At 40.8% G+C, this 22678-nt stretch overlaps 1 protein-coding gene across 2 annotated transcripts; it reads left to right on the top strand.

The window, feature by feature from the left end:
- The first annotated feature begins 1442 nt into the window (after window positions 1–1442).
- UGDH (UDP-glucose 6-dehydrogenase) lies at window positions 1443–22052 on the top strand. Of its 2 annotated transcripts, XM_065598137.1 has the most exons (13): window positions 1464–1962; window positions 4089–4257; window positions 6313–6360; window positions 6869–6970; window positions 8519–8719; window positions 8820–9017; window positions 9433–9580; window positions 11186–11280; window positions 14838–14968; window positions 15776–15909; window positions 17099–17190; window positions 17273–17383; window positions 20832–22052. In XM_065598137.1, exons 5-13 carry the CDS (start codon window positions 8546–8548, stop codon window positions 20940–20942), a joined length of 1194 nt encoding a protein of 397 aa, XP_065454209.1. In that variant the 5' UTR covers window positions 1464–1962; window positions 4089–4257; window positions 6313–6360; window positions 6869–6970; window positions 8519–8545; the 3' UTR covers window positions 20943–22052. The 2 variants fall into 2 exon arrangements, with proteins under 2 accessions (XP_005286418.1, XP_065454209.1); XM_005286361.5 differs by lacking the exon at window positions 6313–6360 and having other exon boundaries at window positions 1443–1962.
- Window positions 22053–22678: the final 626 nt, after the last annotated feature.

The raw sequence follows: 22678 nt of genomic DNA on the forward strand, positions 1-22678 counted from the left end.
GATCATAGATTCCTCTAGCCATACCAGACAACCAAGTGCTATCATACTTGTAGTGAAAATTGGCACTTATGTGGGCCAAACTGGGTGCAACTCACAGCATTTCATCAATAGGTATGTTTAGGTGTGTGAGAGAGGAGCTCATTGATAGAAATTAAAGACATGAATGTTATGCACTAAATTCTGAAGGAGGCTAGCCACAGGGTCATTCTTATCTCTTGTGGGAGTTCCCTAATTTAGGTTCTGCTCCTGGGAAAGTTTGGCCTCCCTCATTCACAAACCTCCCCTACTGGTCAACAGTTTTCATTGTTCCAAAGCAGCCTGAAAGTGGGAGATGAGGGTTTTCAGAGGGAGAGAGAGTGCTGTGGAGGACTTTTACTCCTGGGGTGGATATCTCAAACAGGCCTTTCTCAACTGGGATTGAGTGCAGAGTGTGACCTGTGTTACTAAACGGACTGGGTCCTTCCTTGGGAACTGCAACCTAGAGGTCACCCACATGTGCATGCTGAAGCCAGGTCTGGGGTTGATGGGATGGGGCACAGTCTTTTAAGCCAGTGGCTCTTAACTTTTTCAGACTAGTTTACCTCTTTCAGGAATCTAATTTATTTTATGTACCCCAAGTTTCACCTCACTTACAAACTACTTGCTTACAAAATCAGACTTAAAAATACAAGTGTACCAGCAAAATCCTACTGAAAAATTGCTTACTTTCTAATTGTTACCATATAATTATAAATCAATTGGAATAGCAATACTGTACTTACATTTCAGTGTATAGTATATAGAGCAGTATAAACAAGTCACTGTATGAAATTTTAATTTGTACTGTCTTTTTATGTAGCCTGTTGTAAAACTAGGCAAGGCTAGGTCTACACTACCTGCCTGAATCGGCAGGTAGAAATCGATCTCTCGGGGATCGAATTATCGCGTCTCGTCGGGACGCGACAATCGATCCCCGAATGGACGCGCTTACTCCACCAGTGGAGGTAGGAGTAAGCGCCGTCGACGGGGAGCCACGAAGGTTGATTTTGCCGCCGTCCTCACAGCGGGGTAAGTCGGCTCCGATTCGTCGAATTCAGCTATGCTATTCGCGTAGCTGAATTTGCGTATCTTAAATCGACCCCCCCCCCCAGTGAAGACCTGCCCCAAATATCTAGATGAGTCGATGTAGCTCCTAGAAGACCTCAGCCTACCCCCAATGGTACATGTACCCCTGATTGAGAGCCACTGTTTTAAGCAGCAATTGGAAGGGTTTTTGCCCACCATGGCTATTCGGACCCAGACAGCCCAGAAAGGCCAACCTCACAGAGGCCACCGCTTCAAAGCGCCCCGCAGTGGCCTCCCTGGGCCCTGAGAGGGGCTATCGGGGAGCTGCTCAAAGACTAAAATCCGCTTGCAGCCACCGCTGACTCCAGCCGCCTGTGAGCGCTGGTGAGCCAGCACGAGAGGCAGGGAGCGGGCCCAGCACAGAGGCCTGTGTGTCTCAGGGAGCTGAGGCGAGGACTCGGCAGAGGGGACAGGCCCCGCTGCAGCGCGGGCGGCGGGAGGCGGAGCTGCTGGCCCAAGGCCGCCGGGGAAGCGGAGCAGAGAGAGGGAGCGCGCAGGTCACCTCCTGCCCCTCTCCCCGCCAGCCAGCTGGGCCCGGGGATCCTGCCGCTCCTCGCCCACCGCCCCAGCCGGTGCTGAGCTGTCCTGCCGGCATTCGCTGGCTGCGGGTGGGCGGGACGCGGGGGAGAGACCCCAGGCTCCCGCCCGCCCCAGCCTGGGTGCGGCTCAGCCCGGTCCCCTCCCCTGGGAAGAGACTCTTTAAATAGCGGCTCGAGCCTGGCTGCTGCCTGGCCAGGCGCTTCTCCCCGTCCCGCCACCAGCCCTCGCTCCGGCTGCATCTTCATCTCCCGCTCGGAGGGACTCGGAGCGTCGGGATCCCTGGCCGCAGGGACTGGAGCGGCCCGCAGCGTTCGCGCTGTATGTATCCGTATCCCCTGCCTTGTAGGGGCGGGATTTTCCTCCCTCTTCCTCCTCCTGCCCTCCGAGCCCCAGCGCGCTCGAGATCGTCTTCCTTCGCTCCCTGAAGTGCTGGGTTCTTCCCATATAGCTTGGGTCATCTCAAACAGCAGGACAAAGGGCTGGGTAGGGACCCGTCCTGCCTTGGCCCCGGGGAGCATGGATTAGAGGGGCTCTCTCTGATTTCCGTGTAGGTTACTGTGCCGTTGGTGGTGGTTTTCCTGCCCTTTAGCTTCCACGGATCAGAAGCACACAGTGAACTTCCACCCAGGTCTGGGGCATTGCCGGAGTCTTGCTTTGTCCAACTCTTTCAAGGACTGTTGCATTTCTTTAAAAACTTTCGTAATATCCGTTCTCTACAAGGCTGCCCACAAAAATGTGAAGTGTTAGTATCCTGCTGGCTGGTGACTGTTGAGTCTAAATCTGTTATGCTGTTTCTTTTTTAAAATCTTTTTCTATAACCACATTTTCTCTTCTGTTGTTGAAATTTTACATGCCTAGAACATAGCCCTTGCTCACCTTAAAGACTGAAGTACTCTTTCTGTTCACAGATGACATACTAGCACTCACTGCAAGCTTTCCACATGGTGTCCTAGAAGAAAGTGTAGTGCTAAGGCCCATTCAGCGATCTCTCTACTGAGATGGCTAAGAAGGGTGCCGGTTAGCATTCACCTTATTGTAACATTTCACGTTTTTGTAGGGGTGGGGTACCCTTGTCTAGAATGCACACTACCAAAAGTGATGTAATAGTTGTTAAAATAATTAGTGATTGATAGAAGCTTCTCTTGTCAGCAGTGAGCCAAGTTTAGTTAAAAAGGAAATAGTGTATTCTCATTAATAATGTACTAAGAATTCTTGCCTCTCTAGAGCCAATTTATTGTGTATACAGTAATACTTCAGTATATATTTTGGGGAGCGAGAGGAAAGAGGAAGGCAATCTCTACTGCTGTAGTAAAAGTAATGTGATGACCTGGAAAATGACTGATAGCTACCTCCGGTAAGATTTAGGAATTGTAGAGCACAATGGGAAATAGAGCTAAATCATGTCATGATTACAGTGATCCTAAAATACTGAGACAACATGATCCGATATAATTGTGTAGTTTTAAGGGCTCAACCTTGGCTCCTATGAAAATCCGTGGCAAAACACCTACACATTTAAATGGGAGAAGGATCAGGGTCTATTGTTCATTGTGTTCAAAGAAAGGTGTGATAGACACGCTTTAGAAATTTCTAAAATGAATAAATTAATGAGTTGTGGAAGAAAAGGCTTATTGTGATAAATTTCACATCAAAGTTAATATAAGCTATATCAATGTTATTTCTAAAATTAATTTTGATAACTAGACTTAGTTGCATGCTATGTCACTGTTCAGCATGGTTGATATGATAGCTGTATTTTGGTGTATAAATTTTAAAAACTTTGTAAGCATTTATCATTTCCATGGTCCAGTCATTGAAGTGGCTGAGCACTATCTAGTCCCAAAGACTTTAATGAGAGGTTGCTCAGTTCCAGACAGAATAGGAACTCTGGTGATTAATTTTGAGAATTGTTACTGTTTGGTTAGCAGTGAGTGGTTTATCATGATTTAACACTGTTGAAACTAACTAAAATTAAAATTAGACTGTGAAGTAAAACTATTATTAAAAGGGTAGACTCAATTTACACTTTAGACCATACAATATTCGTTTTTCTATTAAACAGGAATGATCTTTGTTTGTCATATTTTTAGTTCCTCTTTTAAGATGGCTATGGAAAATATGTTAGCATTTTTCTAATGATCTATGTATGTCTCATTTCAAAGATGCTAGCAGAATTTCCCTAGCTAGTATAGCTAGGATTTAAGTCTTTCTGGACACAAGAGACTAACTAGCTAATTTCAATGGCTGCTCAATTGGGATGCTCTTTTTATGATTATACTAATTATGTAAGGAAATGTTTCTGATAGTCTCCTGTTATGCTACCATAGTCAATCAGTGGCTTTTACTGTTTGAATTACTGTACAATGACCATGCCTCTCTCTCTCTTTTTTTTTTTTTTTTTTTATCTCGCTCTCTCTTTCCCCCTCTGTCCCCTTCTCCACTAGAGCCACCATGTTTGAAATTAAGAAAATCTGCTGTATTGGTGCAGGCTATGTTGGTGGGCCAACATGTAGTGTCATTGCACATATGTGCCCTAAAATCAAGGTTACAGTTGTTGACGTTAATGAAGCTAGAATCAATGCCTGGAACTCTGATACACTTCCAATTTATGAGGTAAACTTGTGTTTATTATAGCATTTTTGTCTTTAATATAAAGCATTTGCCTCTGCTCATACAGTCCCCCCATCCCACCCACCCCCCGGCTCTCTTTGACTCCTAATGGCTGTTCTAGGAACATCAAAACTACATGCCTCATTCAAAAATAATGTTCCTTCAACAACTACACATTAAGCATGTGCTGTAAACACGGGTTTGAAATGACCACTGGCCTCCATGAACTTAGTGCTGTCAGATGCTGGAGCGTGTTTCAGAGATGACTTACTTAGGCCTTGTGCATCCTGGTCAGGAAAAAATATTTACTGTATCCAGTAAATCATACAAAATCATGGTTCTTTTTGGGCCCTTTGTACACTACACTCTTATAGCTGAGTCAGCAGACCGAGTTATGACAAAGTTTTTCTTTTGTTACAACACAGTTCCAGTATGTAATGTGGATGGCAATCTGTGTCCCAGAGGGATGCTTTGGACCACTGTTGTTAGGTCACATCCACATTACAAATTGTAACCAAGTTGTAAGTTAGGGGACAGCCAGCCATATTGCAGTTATGTCTCCTGACTCTGTAACTGTAATGCAGCTGAGCTCCTAGAAGGGAGAGAACAATTTTCCTGGCTGGTGGAGACAGGGCCTAATTGTGCTATTCTCACCTGTGCAAACAGGCCATCAACATTTAAGGAGGCAGTGAAGAATTCACCACTTTCTCAGTACACCATTGCAAATGGCTGTGAAATGGTGAATCAAACTTTCACCTAGCATACAAGTGATTTAGCAACATACAGGAAAATGAGAAACCATTGTGGGGCTCATTCTGCCACTCTTAAAGTGAGTAGTACCTCACTACACAAGCAGTTTTGCTGATTTTTGACTGGCATCAGGGTAGCAAAATCTGGTCCTATGCTAGTTGTTCACTGGAATCTGGTGTTCCTTAAAGTTAGGATTTTTGCTAGAACTTTAGTCCTTCCTATAAGGAGTCAGCTTTTTTTAAACCTGAATGATACCCTGATGATCACTAGGGGTGCCAAGAGCTTTTCAACTCCTAACCAGTAACACTTCACATCTTTTTTTTGGTTTTTTTTAGTTATAAAATCATTTTTCAGTAAGCACATACATTAATTTCAGCGTCAGAGATCTGTTGATATGTAACATTATCATTGCTTTTTACACTGCAAAAGGATTTCCATTGTCTTGTATACAAATTACCATTTTTAGCACTTGATATTTTACAGTTTTTGCTCATTAAAAAGTAGCTCTCGTCACCCCCCACTCTCCTGTGTTGTTATAAATAACAACATTGACATGAGATGTACTGACCCAGGGCTCAAGATGTACCTTCCCACACTTTTTAATGGAAAAAGCTAATGTTTTTGCTCAACCCTCAAAAGCAAGGAAAGTAGAATTTTGCAAGGCTGCCTTACATTGTTCTTTTGGCCATAATGAGAGAGAAACTTGTTTCTTGTCTTCTGATGTTCCCTCTGATTTTTACCCTTGCTGTAATATCAAATACATGACAAAGTTGGTCTGTTGACCTTTGTTTAAAAAAAATCAAAACCATAGCCTTTGCTCTTGTTTCCAGAGCTTGGTTAAAATTTAACTAATGGTAAAATGTATAGCATTCGGATTAGTGGATAAGAATTGTGGAAAGAATTGAGTACAGATCTTAACATGGATGAGCAAATGTTTTGTTTTTTATTAAAACTTAAACTGTTTGAGTAAATTAAAACACAGCTAGTCTCTTCATACCAGAAGCACATCTGTTTCCCAGCAGGATATCTATTGCTTACAAAGAATACCCCAAAATTTGTAAGAATGAGTTCAGACATTTGCAGTTTTTAACCCCCTGACACTTTGTGCTCCACTCCCTTCAACTACCATATAGGAAGATGCAAGCTAATCCTTTGGTTTCTACATGAGCAGTCTTTGTACCTGAATCCCAGCAAAAATCACAGCTGGAATGTTAATCTTATTCATAATTGGGTTCTGGTGTTTGTTTGAAATGGCTCAGGTTCTGTGGTAATGATTTTCTACTTGAGTTAATTTTTTATTTCTGTTAGGTCAGATGTCTAGTAAACAGTGAGACAGCAAAAAATGTCTTTGTCTAGGTAAGGTGCAACTTCCCTCTCTTCCCCCAAACTGAACCTTTACCTTGACGCAGTTACTGAAAAAGGATCTTGTGTCATTCTTTTGATAGTACTTTTATAAGTAGGATTGGGTGAAATTCACAATTCTTTACTATTGTATTTAGAATAGTGGCTTTAGTTTCTGTCGAATAATTCAAACATTTTTGTATGAAGTCCTAATACATGGAGTTTGTTCAGGTATATGAATAACCAGAGGCCCCATGCAAGTGGGGGGAGGCATTGGGGAAGCATCCCAATGCTATGTTTCTGTGTAAGAGAGGGCTATAATTAGTTTGTACTCAGTATGATCCTCTGTGAATCCACACAAGTTTTATTTTCTGACAGATTTGAAATAACTTTTAATAAAGATTAAATTAAAAAAAAATTGAAAACAGAATCTTTGTTGTACTGTGTGCTGCCTGTTTGAATATACTGTTATCTGTTTTAACCAAATTTTGACTATTAAATACTTGCCTGTCTCTCCCTCTAGCCAGGGCTAAAAGAAGTGGTAGAGTCCTGCCGAGGAAAGAATCTCTTATTTTCCACCAGTATTGACGATGCCATTAGAGAGGCTGATTTGGTATTTATTTCTGTAAGTCGTTTCTTTTGCACTTTGATATTTATTATCATTATTATATTGCTGTGCTCAAATGTGTGGCGGGGGGGTGAGGGAGTTCAAATTTTTTTTTTTTACATGTCCTTTATTTTGTTTGAAGAGGTGATGTAGTTTCAGGAAGCATAACAGACTTGTGCTGCACTGTGCGGGTTTTACCAGGCAGGTATGCTTATCTTGCAGTGAAGATGATAAAACTCTTAAATCTTCTTCCTTTGCTATTATTTATCTCTCTCTATCTGAAAAGCACCCAACAAACTTTTGGACTCTCTATATACAAATAATAAGCTTGTTACTTTACATAGCTGAGTATTTTCTGAAGACACAATACAAAATAAGCCCACAGTTTTGTAACTAGTGTGGACTTCTATTTGTAGCATTTCACTGAAGTTGATGGGACTCATGCAGAAATAAGAGTCCATTAGCAGGTTTCATTGCAGGATTGGCAATGAAAATGGTATAATACTTATCTGGATATAAAGAGTCTTTAACTTTTTTTCCAGTACTTTTTAAAATTCAGTTAATTAGTGGAGAGGAGAAGACTGCAGCAGTTTTTGTTTTTAGATAGTCTCCTATAGTTTTTAATATTTCCACTCTCTTGAAACACTAGGAAACAGGTCCTATTAAACACAACACTTGTGGCATTTTGCAGTGTCAAAAGTCATGTACCTAGTTCCATATCCAAAGAACTACATAATAAGCTCTGGGGCTGCAGACCATTTATTGTTCCATTCTTCAGGTACTTTACAGAGAGCTGTGATATTGGGAAGAGCTCTTGTTAATAAGCTCTCCTCTGTCCCCTGGGAGAATCTTCTGCATGAACCAGTAAAGTCTAATATTAATGCTATGAAATCACTGAGCCTGTAGATTGCCAGCTGAGTTCCTGTCCCTGGCTGGTAAAACATGCTGTGTTGTGTTTTAATTTCAATATTCTTGCCTTCAGCTTGTAACGAGAAGGACCCTCTATGTTCAGTTAAGTGAAATATTGCCCTACATTGACACTTCCCCGCACCCTTCTCAAGTACAGCAATTTTCAGGAGCTCTTTGGCTGGTCTGCGCTTAGCTTTTCCAGTCAGATGGTTTTGGGGGGTAGCCTCCCTACTATTAGCATCAGAGGAATCCCTCAGAGTAGAGAGAAATAAGGGGAAATTGAATCTTTGCACGTATTGTTGCTTGAGTTGGGGAGAAGACTAGAAATAGCTCTTTGTGTGTATGGGGAAGCAATTTTGAATAAAGATTAGACTCTGCTGAAGCCTGCAGAGATGCTATGAATAATGTCCCTTGTGTAAATCCTATTTGATGATGAACAGAGCTTAGTGATATTTTTTTACAACTTAGAGTGAGTAACTGATATGTCTGCTAGCTGTTTGTTGATCTGGCAGCCAGTTACTGGCTGAATCAGTAAAACAGAAACTTTCCTGTCCTTGGAGTGTAATCTCATGTATGCAGGAGTTCCAGTATCTTCAGACTTGTGAAAATTTTGTAAAGACTGTAATAACTTTTTCCTTCCCATGAATTTGTAACTAGGTTAACACCCCAACAAAGACATATGGGATGGGAAAAGGCCGGGCAGCTGATCTGAAGTACATTGAAGCATGTGCTAGGCGGATTGTACAGAATTCAAATGGTTATAAGATTGTCACCGAGAAAAGCACAGTCCCAGTACGTGCAGCAGAGAGTATTCGTCGGATATTTGATGCCAATACAAAACCTAATTTGAATTTGCAGGTAAATATCTAGAAGTTACGGACTAAAGTGTCCCCTCCTCTCCCCCTTCCCCCCAATTCCTTGTTTTACTTCAAACTTTATTTTCCTGTCTGTTTTGCAGGTGTTGTCTAACCCAGAATTCCTAGCAGAAGGAACAGCTATCAAGGACCTAAAGAACCCAGACAGAGTGCTGATTGGTGGAGATGAGACTCCAGAGGGACAGAAGGCAGTCCGTGCGCTATGTGCTGTGTATGAGCACTGGGTTCCCAAAGAAAAAATCCTCACAACCAATACTTGGTCATCTGAGCTTTCCAAACTGGTTTGTATCAGTTATGGTGCTATGTCAATCAACAAATTAAATACAAAATATCAGCACTGATATTGGTAAGAATAATCCTCCAAAAGCCATAGCAACTAGTTATCTGAATGCTTATAAGAGATTCCAGTGCTGCATATCAAAATTGTTTGTTCACAACTTACTAATAGGCTTTTCTGTATCAGAAAATACCTTATCCCAAATCAATTCTATTTTGGTAATGAAATCATACATATTGGAAACAGCAGAAAATGGTAACGTCAACCAAAAAGCAAATCTAGTGTACACATTGAAGTAATCCCCCTTTTTTTATCTGTACCACACACAAAAAAACCAAACCACACCTCTCCATTGGCTTACAGACCTCTTATTTACAGAAGGGAAAACCACCTCTGTGGTGTTTGTGTTTTATTTACAGGCAGCTAATGCTTTCCTTGCCCAGAGAATCAGCAGCATTAACTCAATCAGTGCTCTGTGTGAAGCTACAGGAGCTGATGTTGAAGAGGTAGCAAGAGCCATTGGAATGGACCAAAGAATAGGAAATAAGTTTCTGAAGGCCAGTGTTGGTAAATGAAGAATCTTTTTCTCTTTTTAGACTTGATAGGAGAACTGTCTCTATCCAGCACAATAGCTCAACTGGAAACATTTAAAAATAAGCACTGGTATTCTGAAGTGACTGTTCAATGCACAACAGCTTACAAAAGACCTACTGTCTTGCTGTGGTTGATGTAGTGTTTTTTGGTGTTTAATGAAAGAGATTGAGGATTCAGATAATCCTCTTTAGAGTCTCACACTTCCGGTTGGCATGGACTAGCTAGGACACTGAGCATCCATCAGGGAAGAGAGGTTAAAATTTCATCCCTCTAGAGCATTCCCTACTTGCTGGTTGATGGGTAGCTTTCTAGTCACTACATAGTCTGTCCACACTCTAGTCAGCAGAGTGAATTCAGTTATCCAGACTTTGGTATTGCAGACTGAGATCTGATATGGAAAGCTATCAGTATGCAAATTCTATAGATCCAGTCTGACTGGCCAAATATCCTGAGGCTCTGTCTTGGGGACAAGAAACTTTGTGGAGCATGTCCATTAGCTGGGTCAGTGGGAAAAGATGCAACCCTATTCACATGGCTACATCTCCATACTAAAAGTATTTAATTTTTAAAATTACTTTACCAAATGTTGTCTTTTCTACCAATGTTTATAATAGAGGAATGGCAAAGTAGCAAAATCTGTTATCCAAATATACCCATTTTTCAGATATCTACCTCTCTGGCTTGGTAGAGGGGAGTCTGAGAGTTCTGGATCCTGCCACTCATTATCTTAACCCCTCATCAGCTTTTTGTTCTTCTTTGGCTCCTGACCATGATAGTGAGTGAGAATCCAGAACCCTTTTAAAACTAGTTTAAATCTAATCTCTGGGTAGTGGCCCTAAGGGGAAGAAGCAGCAGGTCTCTTGAGGTCAGTGGCAAAACTGACAGGATTTTAGGTCCTATTAGCTGCTAAAGTAAATAGGATTGAAGAACAGGATTTGGAAGAATCCTAGGAGTTCAGTTAAAAAGACTGGCAGCCCATCCCAGGAAAACTATTCTTGATATTTTGGTCAATAACTGCCAAACTTGGGGAGTGCCATTTTAAAGTGTCTGTGTTGTGGAGGGGCATAGATTTACTCTTCTCCCCACCTGACTCCCCCCCTTGGCCCTTGAGCCCCTATACCCATCTCCTCCTAGGAGCCTCAGCCCTGGAGGGAGCCCCTTTACCATTCCCTTCCTACTAGTGAGCCTTGCCCTCAGGTGATGGGACTGTCCCACTTCCCAGATGGTCCCTGGTGTTGAGAGGAGCCTCTGCGGTTTCGGCAGCCGGTAGATTGGGGCATGGCAGAGTGCATGCAGAGCTGGATCCAGGTGCAGGCCACAGTGTGCTCCCAGTTGTGAAACGTGTGGCTGCTAGTTTCAAGATCAATGCACACACGTGCACACAGCAAAAAAAATCTGGCAAATTGCATCTCTTGACCAGCAACCAGCAAGAGTCGAGAAACTGGCCAGGCCTATCAAAAAGTGGCCTGCATCAGCTCCCCAGCGTATGCCAGACATAAAGTGATTCCAATATTGCTAAGTACACTAATCTTTTCCTGATGAAGATCATCTGTTGAGTAACCATTTCCTTTCTTTCAGGATTTGGTGGTAGCTGTTTTCAGAAGGATGTTCTGAATTTAGTGTATCTTTGTGAGGCTCTGAACTTGCCTGAAGTAGCTCGCTATTGGCAACAGGTATGAGTCCATCTACTAGCGTAAAACTTATTCAAACAGGGCATGTCACTGTTACCTCTGTAATGAGCCAGTAATTCTTTGGCTTGCAACTTTTCAGCATTGTCTGTGGCAAATTATTGTTTATCCTTCAGTGTGATTGGAACTGAAAATAAAATATACCCTTAACTATAGAGGTAATAAATATTTATTAATAAGTACTTTGTATAGCACCTTCTACCCGAGGTTATTAGAATGCTTTACAAATGTAATAAATGAGAATTCAACACCCCTTCAGGGTGGGCATTACTAACCCTATATTAGACGGAGGGTGTAAATTCAAAGTGTGATTTCAGGCAGACCCATCCAGGCTAGCTTTAAGTGTGCTACCATGGCTAAGAATAGCAGTGTTGATGTGGTGGTTTAGAGTAACCCATGGTTCTGGGTGGGCTTGTACAGCCTGCACTGCCGCAGAAACACTGCTGTTTTTAGCCATAGTGGCACAAGTAAAGCTAGTGTGGGTATGTCTAGTGGAACTGCAGTCACACCTCAGATTACAGTGTAGTTGTAACCCCTCTGTGCCATAGGGTAAATGACTTGTCCAGCACAACATAGGAAGTTATAGAGCTGGGAACAGAACCCTGGTCTCCTGACTCCATGCCTGTTGTTTAATCACAATCTATCCTCCTTGTCTCAGTCCAGCATTAATGAAGGCAACTTATTTTAATACACTTTCAAATAACTCTAAAGTTTTTATAGAAAACCCACCAGAACCCATGTGCTGATTCCAACACTTTGCTGCTGATAACATTGTAAAGACCCTCACTAGCCAATTACTTGATTAAGCAAAAGACTAACGTATGGGCTGTCAGGTATCCATGTGGATAGTGCATTGTATTATCATGTGAGCAAACAGTTTCTAGCTCAGCTACTATTTGTGTGTGTCGTTGCTACAGAACATCATAGGTAAAGAAGGCATTGTCTTGTCATTATCCTGAGTACGAGAAACTGCAGGAGTTAACCACGTTAGCTGGATGATTTTAAGATGAGGAATAGCAATGAAATGGTTGGTTTCAGAGTAGCAGCCGTGTAGTCTGTAGCCACAAAAAGAACAGGAGTCCTTGTGGTACCTTAGAGAGTAACAAATTTATTTGAGCATAAGCTTTCGTGGTCTAAAACCCACTTCATCGGATGCATGCAGTGGAAAATACAGTGTGTGTGTGTGTGTGTGTGTGTATATGTATATGTATATGTGTGTGTGTGTTTTATTTATATATATACACATACAGAGAACATGAAGCAATGGGTGTTGCCATATACACTATAACGAGAGTGATCTGTTAAGGTGAGCTATTACCAGCAGGAGATAGAGAGAACTTTTTGTAGTGGTAATCAAAATGGCCATTTCCAGCAGTTGACAAGAAGGTGTGAGGAGCAGTGGGGGGGGGGGGGGGAATAAACATGGGGAAATAGTTTTACTTTGTGTAATGAAATGGTTAACGCTCACCTGGGGCTTCAATTAACATTAAGTTGAGAAGAAAGGGACAAATTTACACTTATTGTTTTAGCCTGTCTGGCTCTAAGATCAAGACAAAACAATCCGGTTTCAGTGTGGCGAGTCTGACAAAGAAGGAATAAAAACTTTTTAAAAAAAAGTTGAGTTGCATTGGTGCAAACTAAAGGTGTTACTTTAAACTGGTATGAACCTTCATGTGGACGCTCTTATTTTGGTTTAAGGGCTGATCTACAAACTTTTTGTATGGCTTTAAATATATCTGTTTTAGAAACAGATGTAGGCCTGGTCTACACTAAAAAGGTAGGTCAACCCAGGGGGGCATGAAAAATCTGCAGCCCGGAGGAGCGTAGTTAAGCTGACCTAACCCTTGGGGTAGACAGCACTGGGTCAACATAAAAATTCTTCCATTGACCTAACTACCGCCTCTTGGGAAGGTGGATTACGTATTCCAATGGGAGCGTTTCATGTGTAGACAAGCCCATAGTGAATGGAAGCCCCCTAGTGTAGTTGCATGCAGCTATATGAATAAAAGGTGTGGTTTATCTTGGTTTAACTTAAATTGATTAAGGACAGGTTTAAGCTACACCAAAATAAACTGCTCTTAATTTAATTTGTGTCCACATAGTTGCTTGCATTGGTTTAATTAAATTGGTTTAAATAAGCCATACAAGATTGTGTGTAGACAAGGCTTTAGATTCTGGAGGATACAGTGAAGTCTGTAGCGATAAGGTATTTAGGCACTGAATTTCCATTGGGCCTAAAACATTAATCTTAAACCCTCCTCTTAAGTGCTTTTCTGCCACCTTTTTTCTTCCCCTGGGGCAAAGAGTGATTTACACACCACGTATAGAAAACCAAATCAGTGCAAGTGATATTTTACTATTAACATCCATTTTCTGAGCAACTTATACCTGATGTGGGCCATATGCCACTGTTCACATCACTTCTAAGTGTAGTTTTGTTCGTTGCAATGAGAATATGCTCACGTTCAGAGTCACAGGGAAGGCTATTGCCTACATTATCTGAGTTATGTATGCCTTTGACCAAACAATCTCTGGAGAACCTGGCTTTCTTACTTGGTCATTGGAGGCAAAGGTCCAAAAAAGACTAGGGATCAAGAGTTAAAATGTTGGGGGAAGGGGGAAAAAAACAGCACCTCTAATATGGAGGTAGAGAGTAACCTACATATTGTCTCAAAGTCTTTCTCAAAGAGAAGTATTTTTATCATTAAAGTGCATCACTACCACTTACATCCATGCCAGTCTTTGTGCATTGACATGTTACAGTATGCACTAAACGGGTACTAAAACTGCCTGACTGTTGTGTAAAATAGATGTACTACATAATATATATACACAAACCTAGAGGGAAGTGTAGTTTTTGCTGTAGTCTGTTGGCATAATGCCCTTATTTTCTAAGCTCATTTACTCCCTGAAAGGTACCACAATGCTCACTCGTATTGTTGTTGCTTTCCATGTCTTGGCCTAAAATAATGAGCTGTGTGTGTGTGTGTGTGTGTGTGGGGGGGGGGGGGGGGGGGGGTTGGGTGTTGGTTAAACTACATTGCACAGAAAGAAAAAGTAAAATGGATTATAAAAATGAAATCAACCATTAAGATCTGGGGAAAGCTTCCACACAATGGAGCAACACCTGAAGTTGGGACAAAATTTTCCAAGATCCTTTCTTAAGCAAATGTTCACTGGATGTTTTACTAATGAGGACAGCAGAATTTGGTTCTTGGTAGCTTCTGAATGTTAAATCAATTGAAAACATCCACTGACTTCAATGGGATCAGGATTAAGACTGCTGATACTGTTTTCTGTTACTGTGATTAAAAAAAGCTGGATCAGTCCTTCGGTTACTCATATTTTACTTATTAAAAATAGAAATTGCAACCATGTTAATATTTAAAACATGTACATCTGCCTAAGTTCAGTTTTAACTAAGTGCTTTTATCAGGAGCAGAGGCTTAGCAGTGGCACTCTTTTCCCCAGTAACTATTAACACTGCATATCTTTGGTCAAGTGTAACCTCATTCATACCATCATATTCTGCATAATTTCAGGTGATAGACATGAATGATTACCAGAGAAGGAGATTTGCTTCTCGTATTATTGACAGCTTGTTTAACACGGTCACTGACAAGAAGATTGCTATTCTAGGATTTGCATTCAAAAAGGATACAGGAGATACAAGGTGACAAAATGCATGAAACTAATTAATGCTGTCATAAGGCATGCTGGAATGATTTATCTAATCTTGCACTCCATCTACACAGCTAAAACAACTGTGTAGATGGGTAAGAGGATCAAATAGATGCCCCTCAATTTGTTTTGGCTGAAATGTGGGGGGCGGGGGCCAGTGGTGACTGCTGCCCGGGGCTGCAGCCCACGGCTGCTCTGGCCGGCGACCTCTCCAGTTGCTGGCCGCAGAGCCAGCTGCTTGGGCAGCTCTGGGGTCAACCACGCTGGCCCCTGCAGAAGTCACGGAGGCTGCGGAAAGTCACGGAATCCATGACAGACATGGAGCCCTACTCGTAATTACTCAGAACCATAATGCAGGAGGTTTCTGCTGAGTCACCCTAAACTCAGATGCTAGAGTTCTGTATTCACAGGCAGGGAATCTGTAACCCTGTTGCACCCCCATTGAGTGTGGTTTTTGGCCCCATTCAGACTAATTGGCCAAATTGCACATTAAATTGTGACTGAACCAGATTATAGTAATAGGTTTAAATATTTTTTTTTAAACACCGTAAATGAGGGCTTTCTTTGGTGGCTGGGACTAAAATTTTGTTTTTAATCCTTTAAGCTACTCTCTTCTATTTTTATGTTTTTACTGATGATTTACTTTCCTGGGGCCATGTGTTATCACTGGAATTACATTCAATAATTTCAGTTTGAAAGCTTTGGTACTGCTCATTTCTGAGTATTTGTTCATGTTGTTCTAAATAAATCTAAATGTTTGTCTGAAGACTTCCATTAACTGGCTGACTTATTTTCTTAGAGAGTCTTCCAGTATTTACATCAGCAAGTATTTAATGGATGAAGGAGCAAAACTCCATATATATGACCCTAAAGTACCAAGGGAACAGATCATCCTGGATCTCTCACACCCAGGTGTCTCAGAAGATGACCAAGGTGAGGGAATTTTGCTTCTCATAAATTCTATCTTTCTGCTGTGTCACCAGGCAGAATCCATCCAGTGCTCTTGAAATTGCTTTCAGCGTGGCAGAGATGGATGCTCAGTTAAATTATTAAATCAGGAGTTTGCCTCAGTTAAAAAGGCTCACTGTCAAGTTGGTTTTTTAACTTAATTATTCATAGCTTCTAAAATGCTTGCATTTGTGAAAGTTACTTCTGTGCAAGTCTGTCCCCTTTGAGACATTAATTTTAAAGCTGTGTAAAGAGTGTCTCCTTCAATTCAAAAAGAAGGTGGGAAAGGGGAGGGAGGGAGGAAGGAGACTACTGTCATTTGACCAGCTCCTTCTCCCCTTCCGGGTTCCTACCTGGTACATGTTCAGTCTTGTGCCTGGCTAGTCTAGAGAAGAACTCATTATAATTTTCTGGAAGCTAATTCCATGGGTTCTTGGGGCTTGTAGTAAATCGCATCCACACTAGGAACACTTTGCTACTATATTATACTGGTATAGCTATACCAACAAAATGCTTCTAGTGCAGACTTGGTCTAAGTCTGTAATGCCATAATTCTAGAATGCCCTAACAGAAAATAAATAAAGAATAAAGAGAGGAGTGGAGGCACACAGAGACCCTGGTATTGGGTACAAGAGGAAATGGGGGGCACACAGAGACCGTGTCATGAAGGAGGGGAGGATGGTACACAGGGAGCTTATGAAGGAATTCATGGAGCCTCTGGTATGTGCAGTGAGCTTGGCCAACAGAAGCCATGTAGTGTGTACGCAGTATTAAATAGTAAATGTGCATGGAGTGTTTGAAAAGCACTGTGCTGCTATTATCACTACTCAATATTGATTATTTTACAATGAGCTCGATCCATGTCTGGATCTAAGTATTGGACAATTACTTCTAATTCCTTAGTGAATCTGCAACAAAACTTTCAAACTTAGTGCCTAACCTAGGCATTCAAGTAAGTGCCCTGACCTTACAGAGATGTTGTATACCCACTGCTGCTGTTGTCTTCAGAAGCTCTAGGACCTTTAGATAAGGGGAAGATGTTCAGGTGTTGTTGACATTGAAAGTTTGTGTTTGAGTAGGGCTAGCAGGGAAATTTTCCTATCAGGGAGTACACATCAGAATGCTGCCAGGAAATGGGGAAGCGTAATGCTTCATTTTCCTTTTTTTGTTACAGTGTCTCGTCTGGTCACTATTAGTAAAGATCCATATGAAGCCTGTGATGGCGCTCATGCCCTGGTTATCTGCACTGAGTGGGACATGTTTAAGGTAAAAAGATTCCCCCCCCCCCCTGTTTTTTAAAGGTAAGAGGAATTCTGACACTTATGCAAATTCTGTGGGTCATTTACAGGAACTGGATTATGAGCGCATTCACAAAAAAATGCTGAAACCAGCTTTCATCTTTGATGGTAGGAGAGTTCTTGATGATCTTCATAATGAGCTACAAGTCATAGGCTTCCAGGTAACTGTTTTTCCTTTTGGAGAAGTATGGTCGAATCACAAGAATCTAGTATGTGAGTTTAATACCTTGCTTTAGAGTTAACCTGTAAAGGTCCTTTTATTAAGCCCATCACCGATTACACTTTTCCTACAATACAGCTCTGGTTGTAAACTGATATTGCTTTAAAATCCAAGCCGCATCAGGCTGTTCCATCAACATTCAGTAACACAGACAAATTAGTTTACTAGACATAGGCTTTGTCTACACTAGGACTTTTGTCAGCAAAACTTTTTTGTCAGTCGGGTGTGAAAAAACACCCTCCAGGCAACACCCCCCACCCTCCCGACCAACATACGTTTCACTGACAAATGTGCTATGTCAGCGATAGACGCTTTCCTGGTGTCATGGTTCCCGCCGCTCATTGGGGGTGGTTTAATTACCACACAGGAGACCTTACAGTAGTGGTATAGATGTACAGCTGTAAGGCCCCTAGTGCAGACATGGCCATAGCTGGTATTCTGGCAGCATCAGAATGATGAATATTAAAATTTGACAGGTTTCAGAGTGGTGGCGGTGTTAGTCTGTATCAGCAAAAAGAACAAGGAATACTTGTGGCACCTTAAAGACTAACAAATTTATTTGAGCATAAGCTTTCATGGGTTAAAACCCACTTCATCGGATGCATGCAATGGAAAATACAGTAGGAAGATAAACTTAGGCTCAAATAAATTTTAGTCTCTAAGGTGCCATAAGTACTCCTCATTCTTTTTATTAAAATTTGAGTGAATGATCTCCTGACACAAGTATTTCATCACTTCAAGGCTCAGTTAAATTCTGAATAAAACATAGAAACCAAATTAGACAAGCGTTTATAGTGGAATGTTTCCTTTAGTAAATGCTGAAGTGCAAAATTATCCATCATTGAGGTCTTTATCTAGCACATTGCTATTTGGTCCACTTTATCATGTGGCTTGGAGAATCAACAATTGTTTCTGTGTGCCCAGCTGTAGTAGCTGGCTTTCTAAGATAAGCAACAGATAAGCTCTTGTTCAAGAGGGGAAGATACACCTCTAATTATTCAATGTTTGGGTCTCTAATCTAGTCCACTCTTGAGCAGAATTATTTGGGCCTAATCCTCCTCTTACACCAGTGTAGATTGGGAACATTTATATTGAAGTCTATGGAATTAAATGGGTGTAAGTGAGAGGCAAATCAGGCTCACCATGTGGAAATGACGATGCCTGGTTTTTGGATACACAAGTTTCCTGATTAGTTTGTTTGGCTAGTTAAAACAAGTTGGAAACTCTTAGCTTTGCAGAGTTGCATTGTTTTTTTTTTGTTTTGTTTTTGTTTAAAAGCCAAGCACCATTATTCATGTGTTTACAATAGGTCTGTCAAGCGATTAAAAAAAAAATTAATTGTGAGTAATCGCATTGTTAAACAATAATGGAATACCATTTAAATATTTTTGGATGTTTTCTACATTTTCAAATATATTGATTTCAATTAGAAAACAGAATACAAAGTGTACAGTGCTCACTTCGTTTATTTTTGATGACAAATATTTGCACTGTAAAAAACAAAAGAAATAGTATTTTTCAATTCACCTCATACAAGTACTGTAGTGCAATCTCTTTATCATGAAAGTTGAACTTACAAATGTAGAATTATGTACATTGTTTTGTTTTTCAATGTAAAACTTTAGCACCTACAAGTCCACTCAGTCCTGCTTCAGCCAATCGCTCAGACAAACATCCTTGGTTACAATTTGCAGGAGATAATGCTGCCCGCTTCTTGTTTACAATGTCACCTGAAAGTGAGAACAGGCATTTGCATGGCGCTAGGGTGACCAGATGTCCCGTTTTTAAAGGGACAGTCCCGTTTTTTGGGACTTTTTCTTATATAGGAGCCTATTACCCCCCATTCCCATCCTGTTTTTTCACAGTTGCTATCTGTTGTAAATATCTTGCGACGCCGGTTACATGCCAGATGCGCTAAAGATTCATATGTCCCTTCATCTTCAATCACCATTCCATAGGACATGCGTCCATGCTGATGATGGGTTCTGCTCGATAACGAGCCAAAACAGAGCAGACCGATGCATGTTCATTTTCATCATCTGAATCAGATGCCACTAGCAGAAAGTTGATTTTCTTTTTTGGTGGTTCAGGTTCTGTAGTTTCCGCATCTGAGCGTTGCTCTTTTAAGATTTCTGAAAGCACGCTCCACACCTCATCCCTCTCAGATTTCTGAAGGCACTTCTGATTCTTAAACCTTGGGTTGAGTGCTGTGGCTATTTTTAGAAATCTCACATTGGTACCTTCTTTGCATTTTGTCAAATCTGCAGTGAAAGTGTTCTTAAAATGAATATGTGCTAGGTCATCATCTGAGACTCCTATAACATGAAATATATGGCAAAATGCGGGTAAAACAGAGCAGGGGACATCCAGTTCTCCCTCAAGGAGTTCAGTCACAAATTTAATTAATGCATTATTTTTTAATGAGCATCATCAGCATGGAAGCATATCCTCTGGAATGGTGTCCAAAGCATGAAGGGGCATACGAATGTTTAGCATATCTGGCACATAAATACCTTGCAATGCTGGCTACAAAAGTGCCATGCGAACCCCTGTTCTCACTTTCAGGTGACATTCTAAATAAGAGGCAGGCAGCAGCATCTCCTGTAAATGTAAACAAACTTGTTTGTCTTCGTGATTGGCTGAAGAAGTAGGACTGAGTGGACTTGTAGGCTCTAAAGTCTTATGTTGTTGTTTTTTGAGAGCAGTTATGTAACAAAAAAATCTGTATTTGTAAGTTGCACTTTCGTGATAGAGATTGCAATATAGTACTTGTATGAGGTAATTGAAAAATCCTATTTCTTTTATCATTTTTACAGTGCAAATATTTGTAATAAAAATAATATAAAGTGAGCACTGTGCACTTTGTATTCTGTGTTGTAATAAAAATCAATATCTTTGAAAATGTAGAGAAACATCCAAACATATAAATTTCAATTGGTATTCTATTGTTTAACAGTGCGATTAATCGTGATTAATTTTTTTTCAGTTAATCAAGTGAGTTAACAGCGATTAATTGACAACCCTCGTTTTAAATTAAGATTTGAAATAAATTTTAGAAACTCTTAAGCACCTACTTCATGTTCCTCCTGTAGGCAGTCTCATTGAAGTCAATGAACATTCACGTCTCTTTCCAGGATTGAGGCGTCTCTTTACTGTAACAATTCTTAAAGGGATTGTTTTGCATGTGGAAAGTGAGAGATCAGTTTTAGTAGACAAACTTCTTTTTTGAATTAGAAATACAACCACTTAATGTGGCTTTTATCCACTGAACGTATATAACAAGTTTAGGCAAAGCCCCCAAGTTTACTGGTTCATAGATTCCTCACAGGCTGACAAGATTCTTTTTGCACAAGCTTTACATAGTATATAAATTTTCTTTCCTCTTCCAGATTGAAACAATTGGGAAGAAAGTGTCCGCAAAAAGAATTCCTTTTGCTCCTTCGTGTGAAATTCCAAAGTTCAGCCTGCAAGACCCACCTGTCAAAAAACCCAGAGTATAAGTTTTACTAGGTACTGAAGTATCACAATGGACCAGTGTGAATTTTTTTTAAAGATATTGTTCTTAAATTGTAAAACAATTTTACATTAGAAATGGTAGCCGTGTACCTGGTACATGTGAACCCAAATTTTCTAATCTCTCTCTCTTTGAAATATTGTAATTTTTTTTTCCAGTTATTGAAGACTGTACAGGCCTGATTGTTTTAGTAATCAATTTTTTATGAACATTTACTTCAGACTGCGAACTTTTGTTTTTAGAAATATTCACAAGCTGCACTTTAAATTTTATAAACAACACAAAGGCCAAAAGTAATTAACAGAATTGTTCTTGCTTTGATCCAGGAATATGTGGTGCTCAGTAATGTCATTGGCGTTGCTGAAGATTTTAATTTGACTCTGGGGTAATTTTGTTGTCTTAGATGCCTGATCTCACTCATGTGAAAATCAGTGGAAAGATTCTAATTGACTTTAATCAGAGTTGGATTGAGCCATTAAATAGAATATTGATCTGGTTTTAACAATGAGATCCTGATTGGGACCTCTGGGCACTGATGCAATATAAATGTTTAGTAATGTGTCAGGGAGCTAGGTCCATGTCTGCCATTAATTTGGTGATAGTTCTGCAGTGGGTTTGCAACGACAGTCTGATTTACCAGCTATGTCCTTAATAATTCCTTGGTCTTGGCTCTATTATACATACCGTATAGCATCTGTTGTCAGTTGTAAATTATGGATTTAATTAGACTTTTGGGGCCAAATTTCTCCTCTGTTTCAGTGTTGCCACCTTACTGTCTTAAACAGAGAGAAGCATTTGGCTCTCCTGCTTTCTCCTCTTGCTCAGCACTGAGTAAAATAAATGTTTCCGTCCAAGATGATGGATACTCGGTGGTCCTTTTCTCCCCTTCTTGCAACCATATGCGAGCTGGAAACAGATGTTCTTTCCACTGAATCTGCAAGAATTTACCCATGACTCTTCATAAAGTAGTCAGCTTGCTACCTCACTTTGATTACCAGGAATAAGTCTTGTTTGTTTTGATATTTTTTTTCTGCTTTAATTTCTACTTTTCATTGTCCTAATAGGTCTGTGCTATTAAATACTTTTTAGTAATAAAGTCTGCATTCCATCTGTTTTGTCAGTTCTCGGCTTGGGGGTGTGACCGACTGATATTGTGAGTTGTTGTCAGGGGGCCCATGAACCCTTCATTTTCTTTATGGCTAGAAGGGCATGGAGGCCTCAAAACCCTAAGTAACATGGGCTCATGGGGTTGAAAAGTGCTTGGCAATTGTGAATGTAATACTTGGCTGTGTATATTCTGAAGGTGCAGTATGGAACAATGTGTTTATTGCTGTAAGCGATTGGTGCATATGGCAATAAGATTATGATAATCGTTTAACACCTGAAACTTTACACAAACATACTTAATTACCTGCAGTAGGAGCTGAACCAGAAAGGGATTTAGGTGCCAAAGCCTAAAATGTGGATCCTCAAAACCCCTGCTCAGCTGCCTCATCCTGTAGGGGTCCCTAAAGTCCGTGGGCCATGTACGCAGCTGCATAAGTCCTGATACCCAGGTGCCATGCTCATGCCTAAGCCCCAGCAGGAACCTCAAAATAGGTATTGCCCCACCTATTGATCCCCCATTTATAGCCTTTAGCCCAGTGGTTAAAGCACTCAACCAGGATGTGGGAAACCCAGGGTCTCCAACCTCTCGGGTGAATGCCCTAACCATTAGACTTT

This window comes from Chrysemys picta, chromosome 5 (assembly GCF_011386835.1).
Source record: "Chrysemys picta bellii isolate R12L10 chromosome 5, ASM1138683v2, whole genome shotgun sequence".
Classification (NCBI taxonomy): Eukaryota; Metazoa; Chordata; order Testudines; family Emydidae; genus Chrysemys; species Chrysemys picta.

Bases quoted from the DNA above. Each gene is read 5' to 3' on its own strand.
- UGDH (XM_005286361.5), top strand. From the start codon at position 4,096: ATGTTTGAAATTAAGAAAATCTGCTGTATTGGTGCAGGCTATGTTGGT. The intron at 4,258-6,868 runs GTAAACTTGTGT...CTCTCCCTCTAG, and splicing joins ATACACTTCCAATTTATGAG to CCAGGGCTAAAAGAAGTGGT. The intron at 9,581-11,185 runs GTAAATGAAGAA...CCTTTCTTTCAG, and splicing joins GTTTCTGAAGGCCAGTGTTG to GATTTGGTGGTAGCTGTTTT.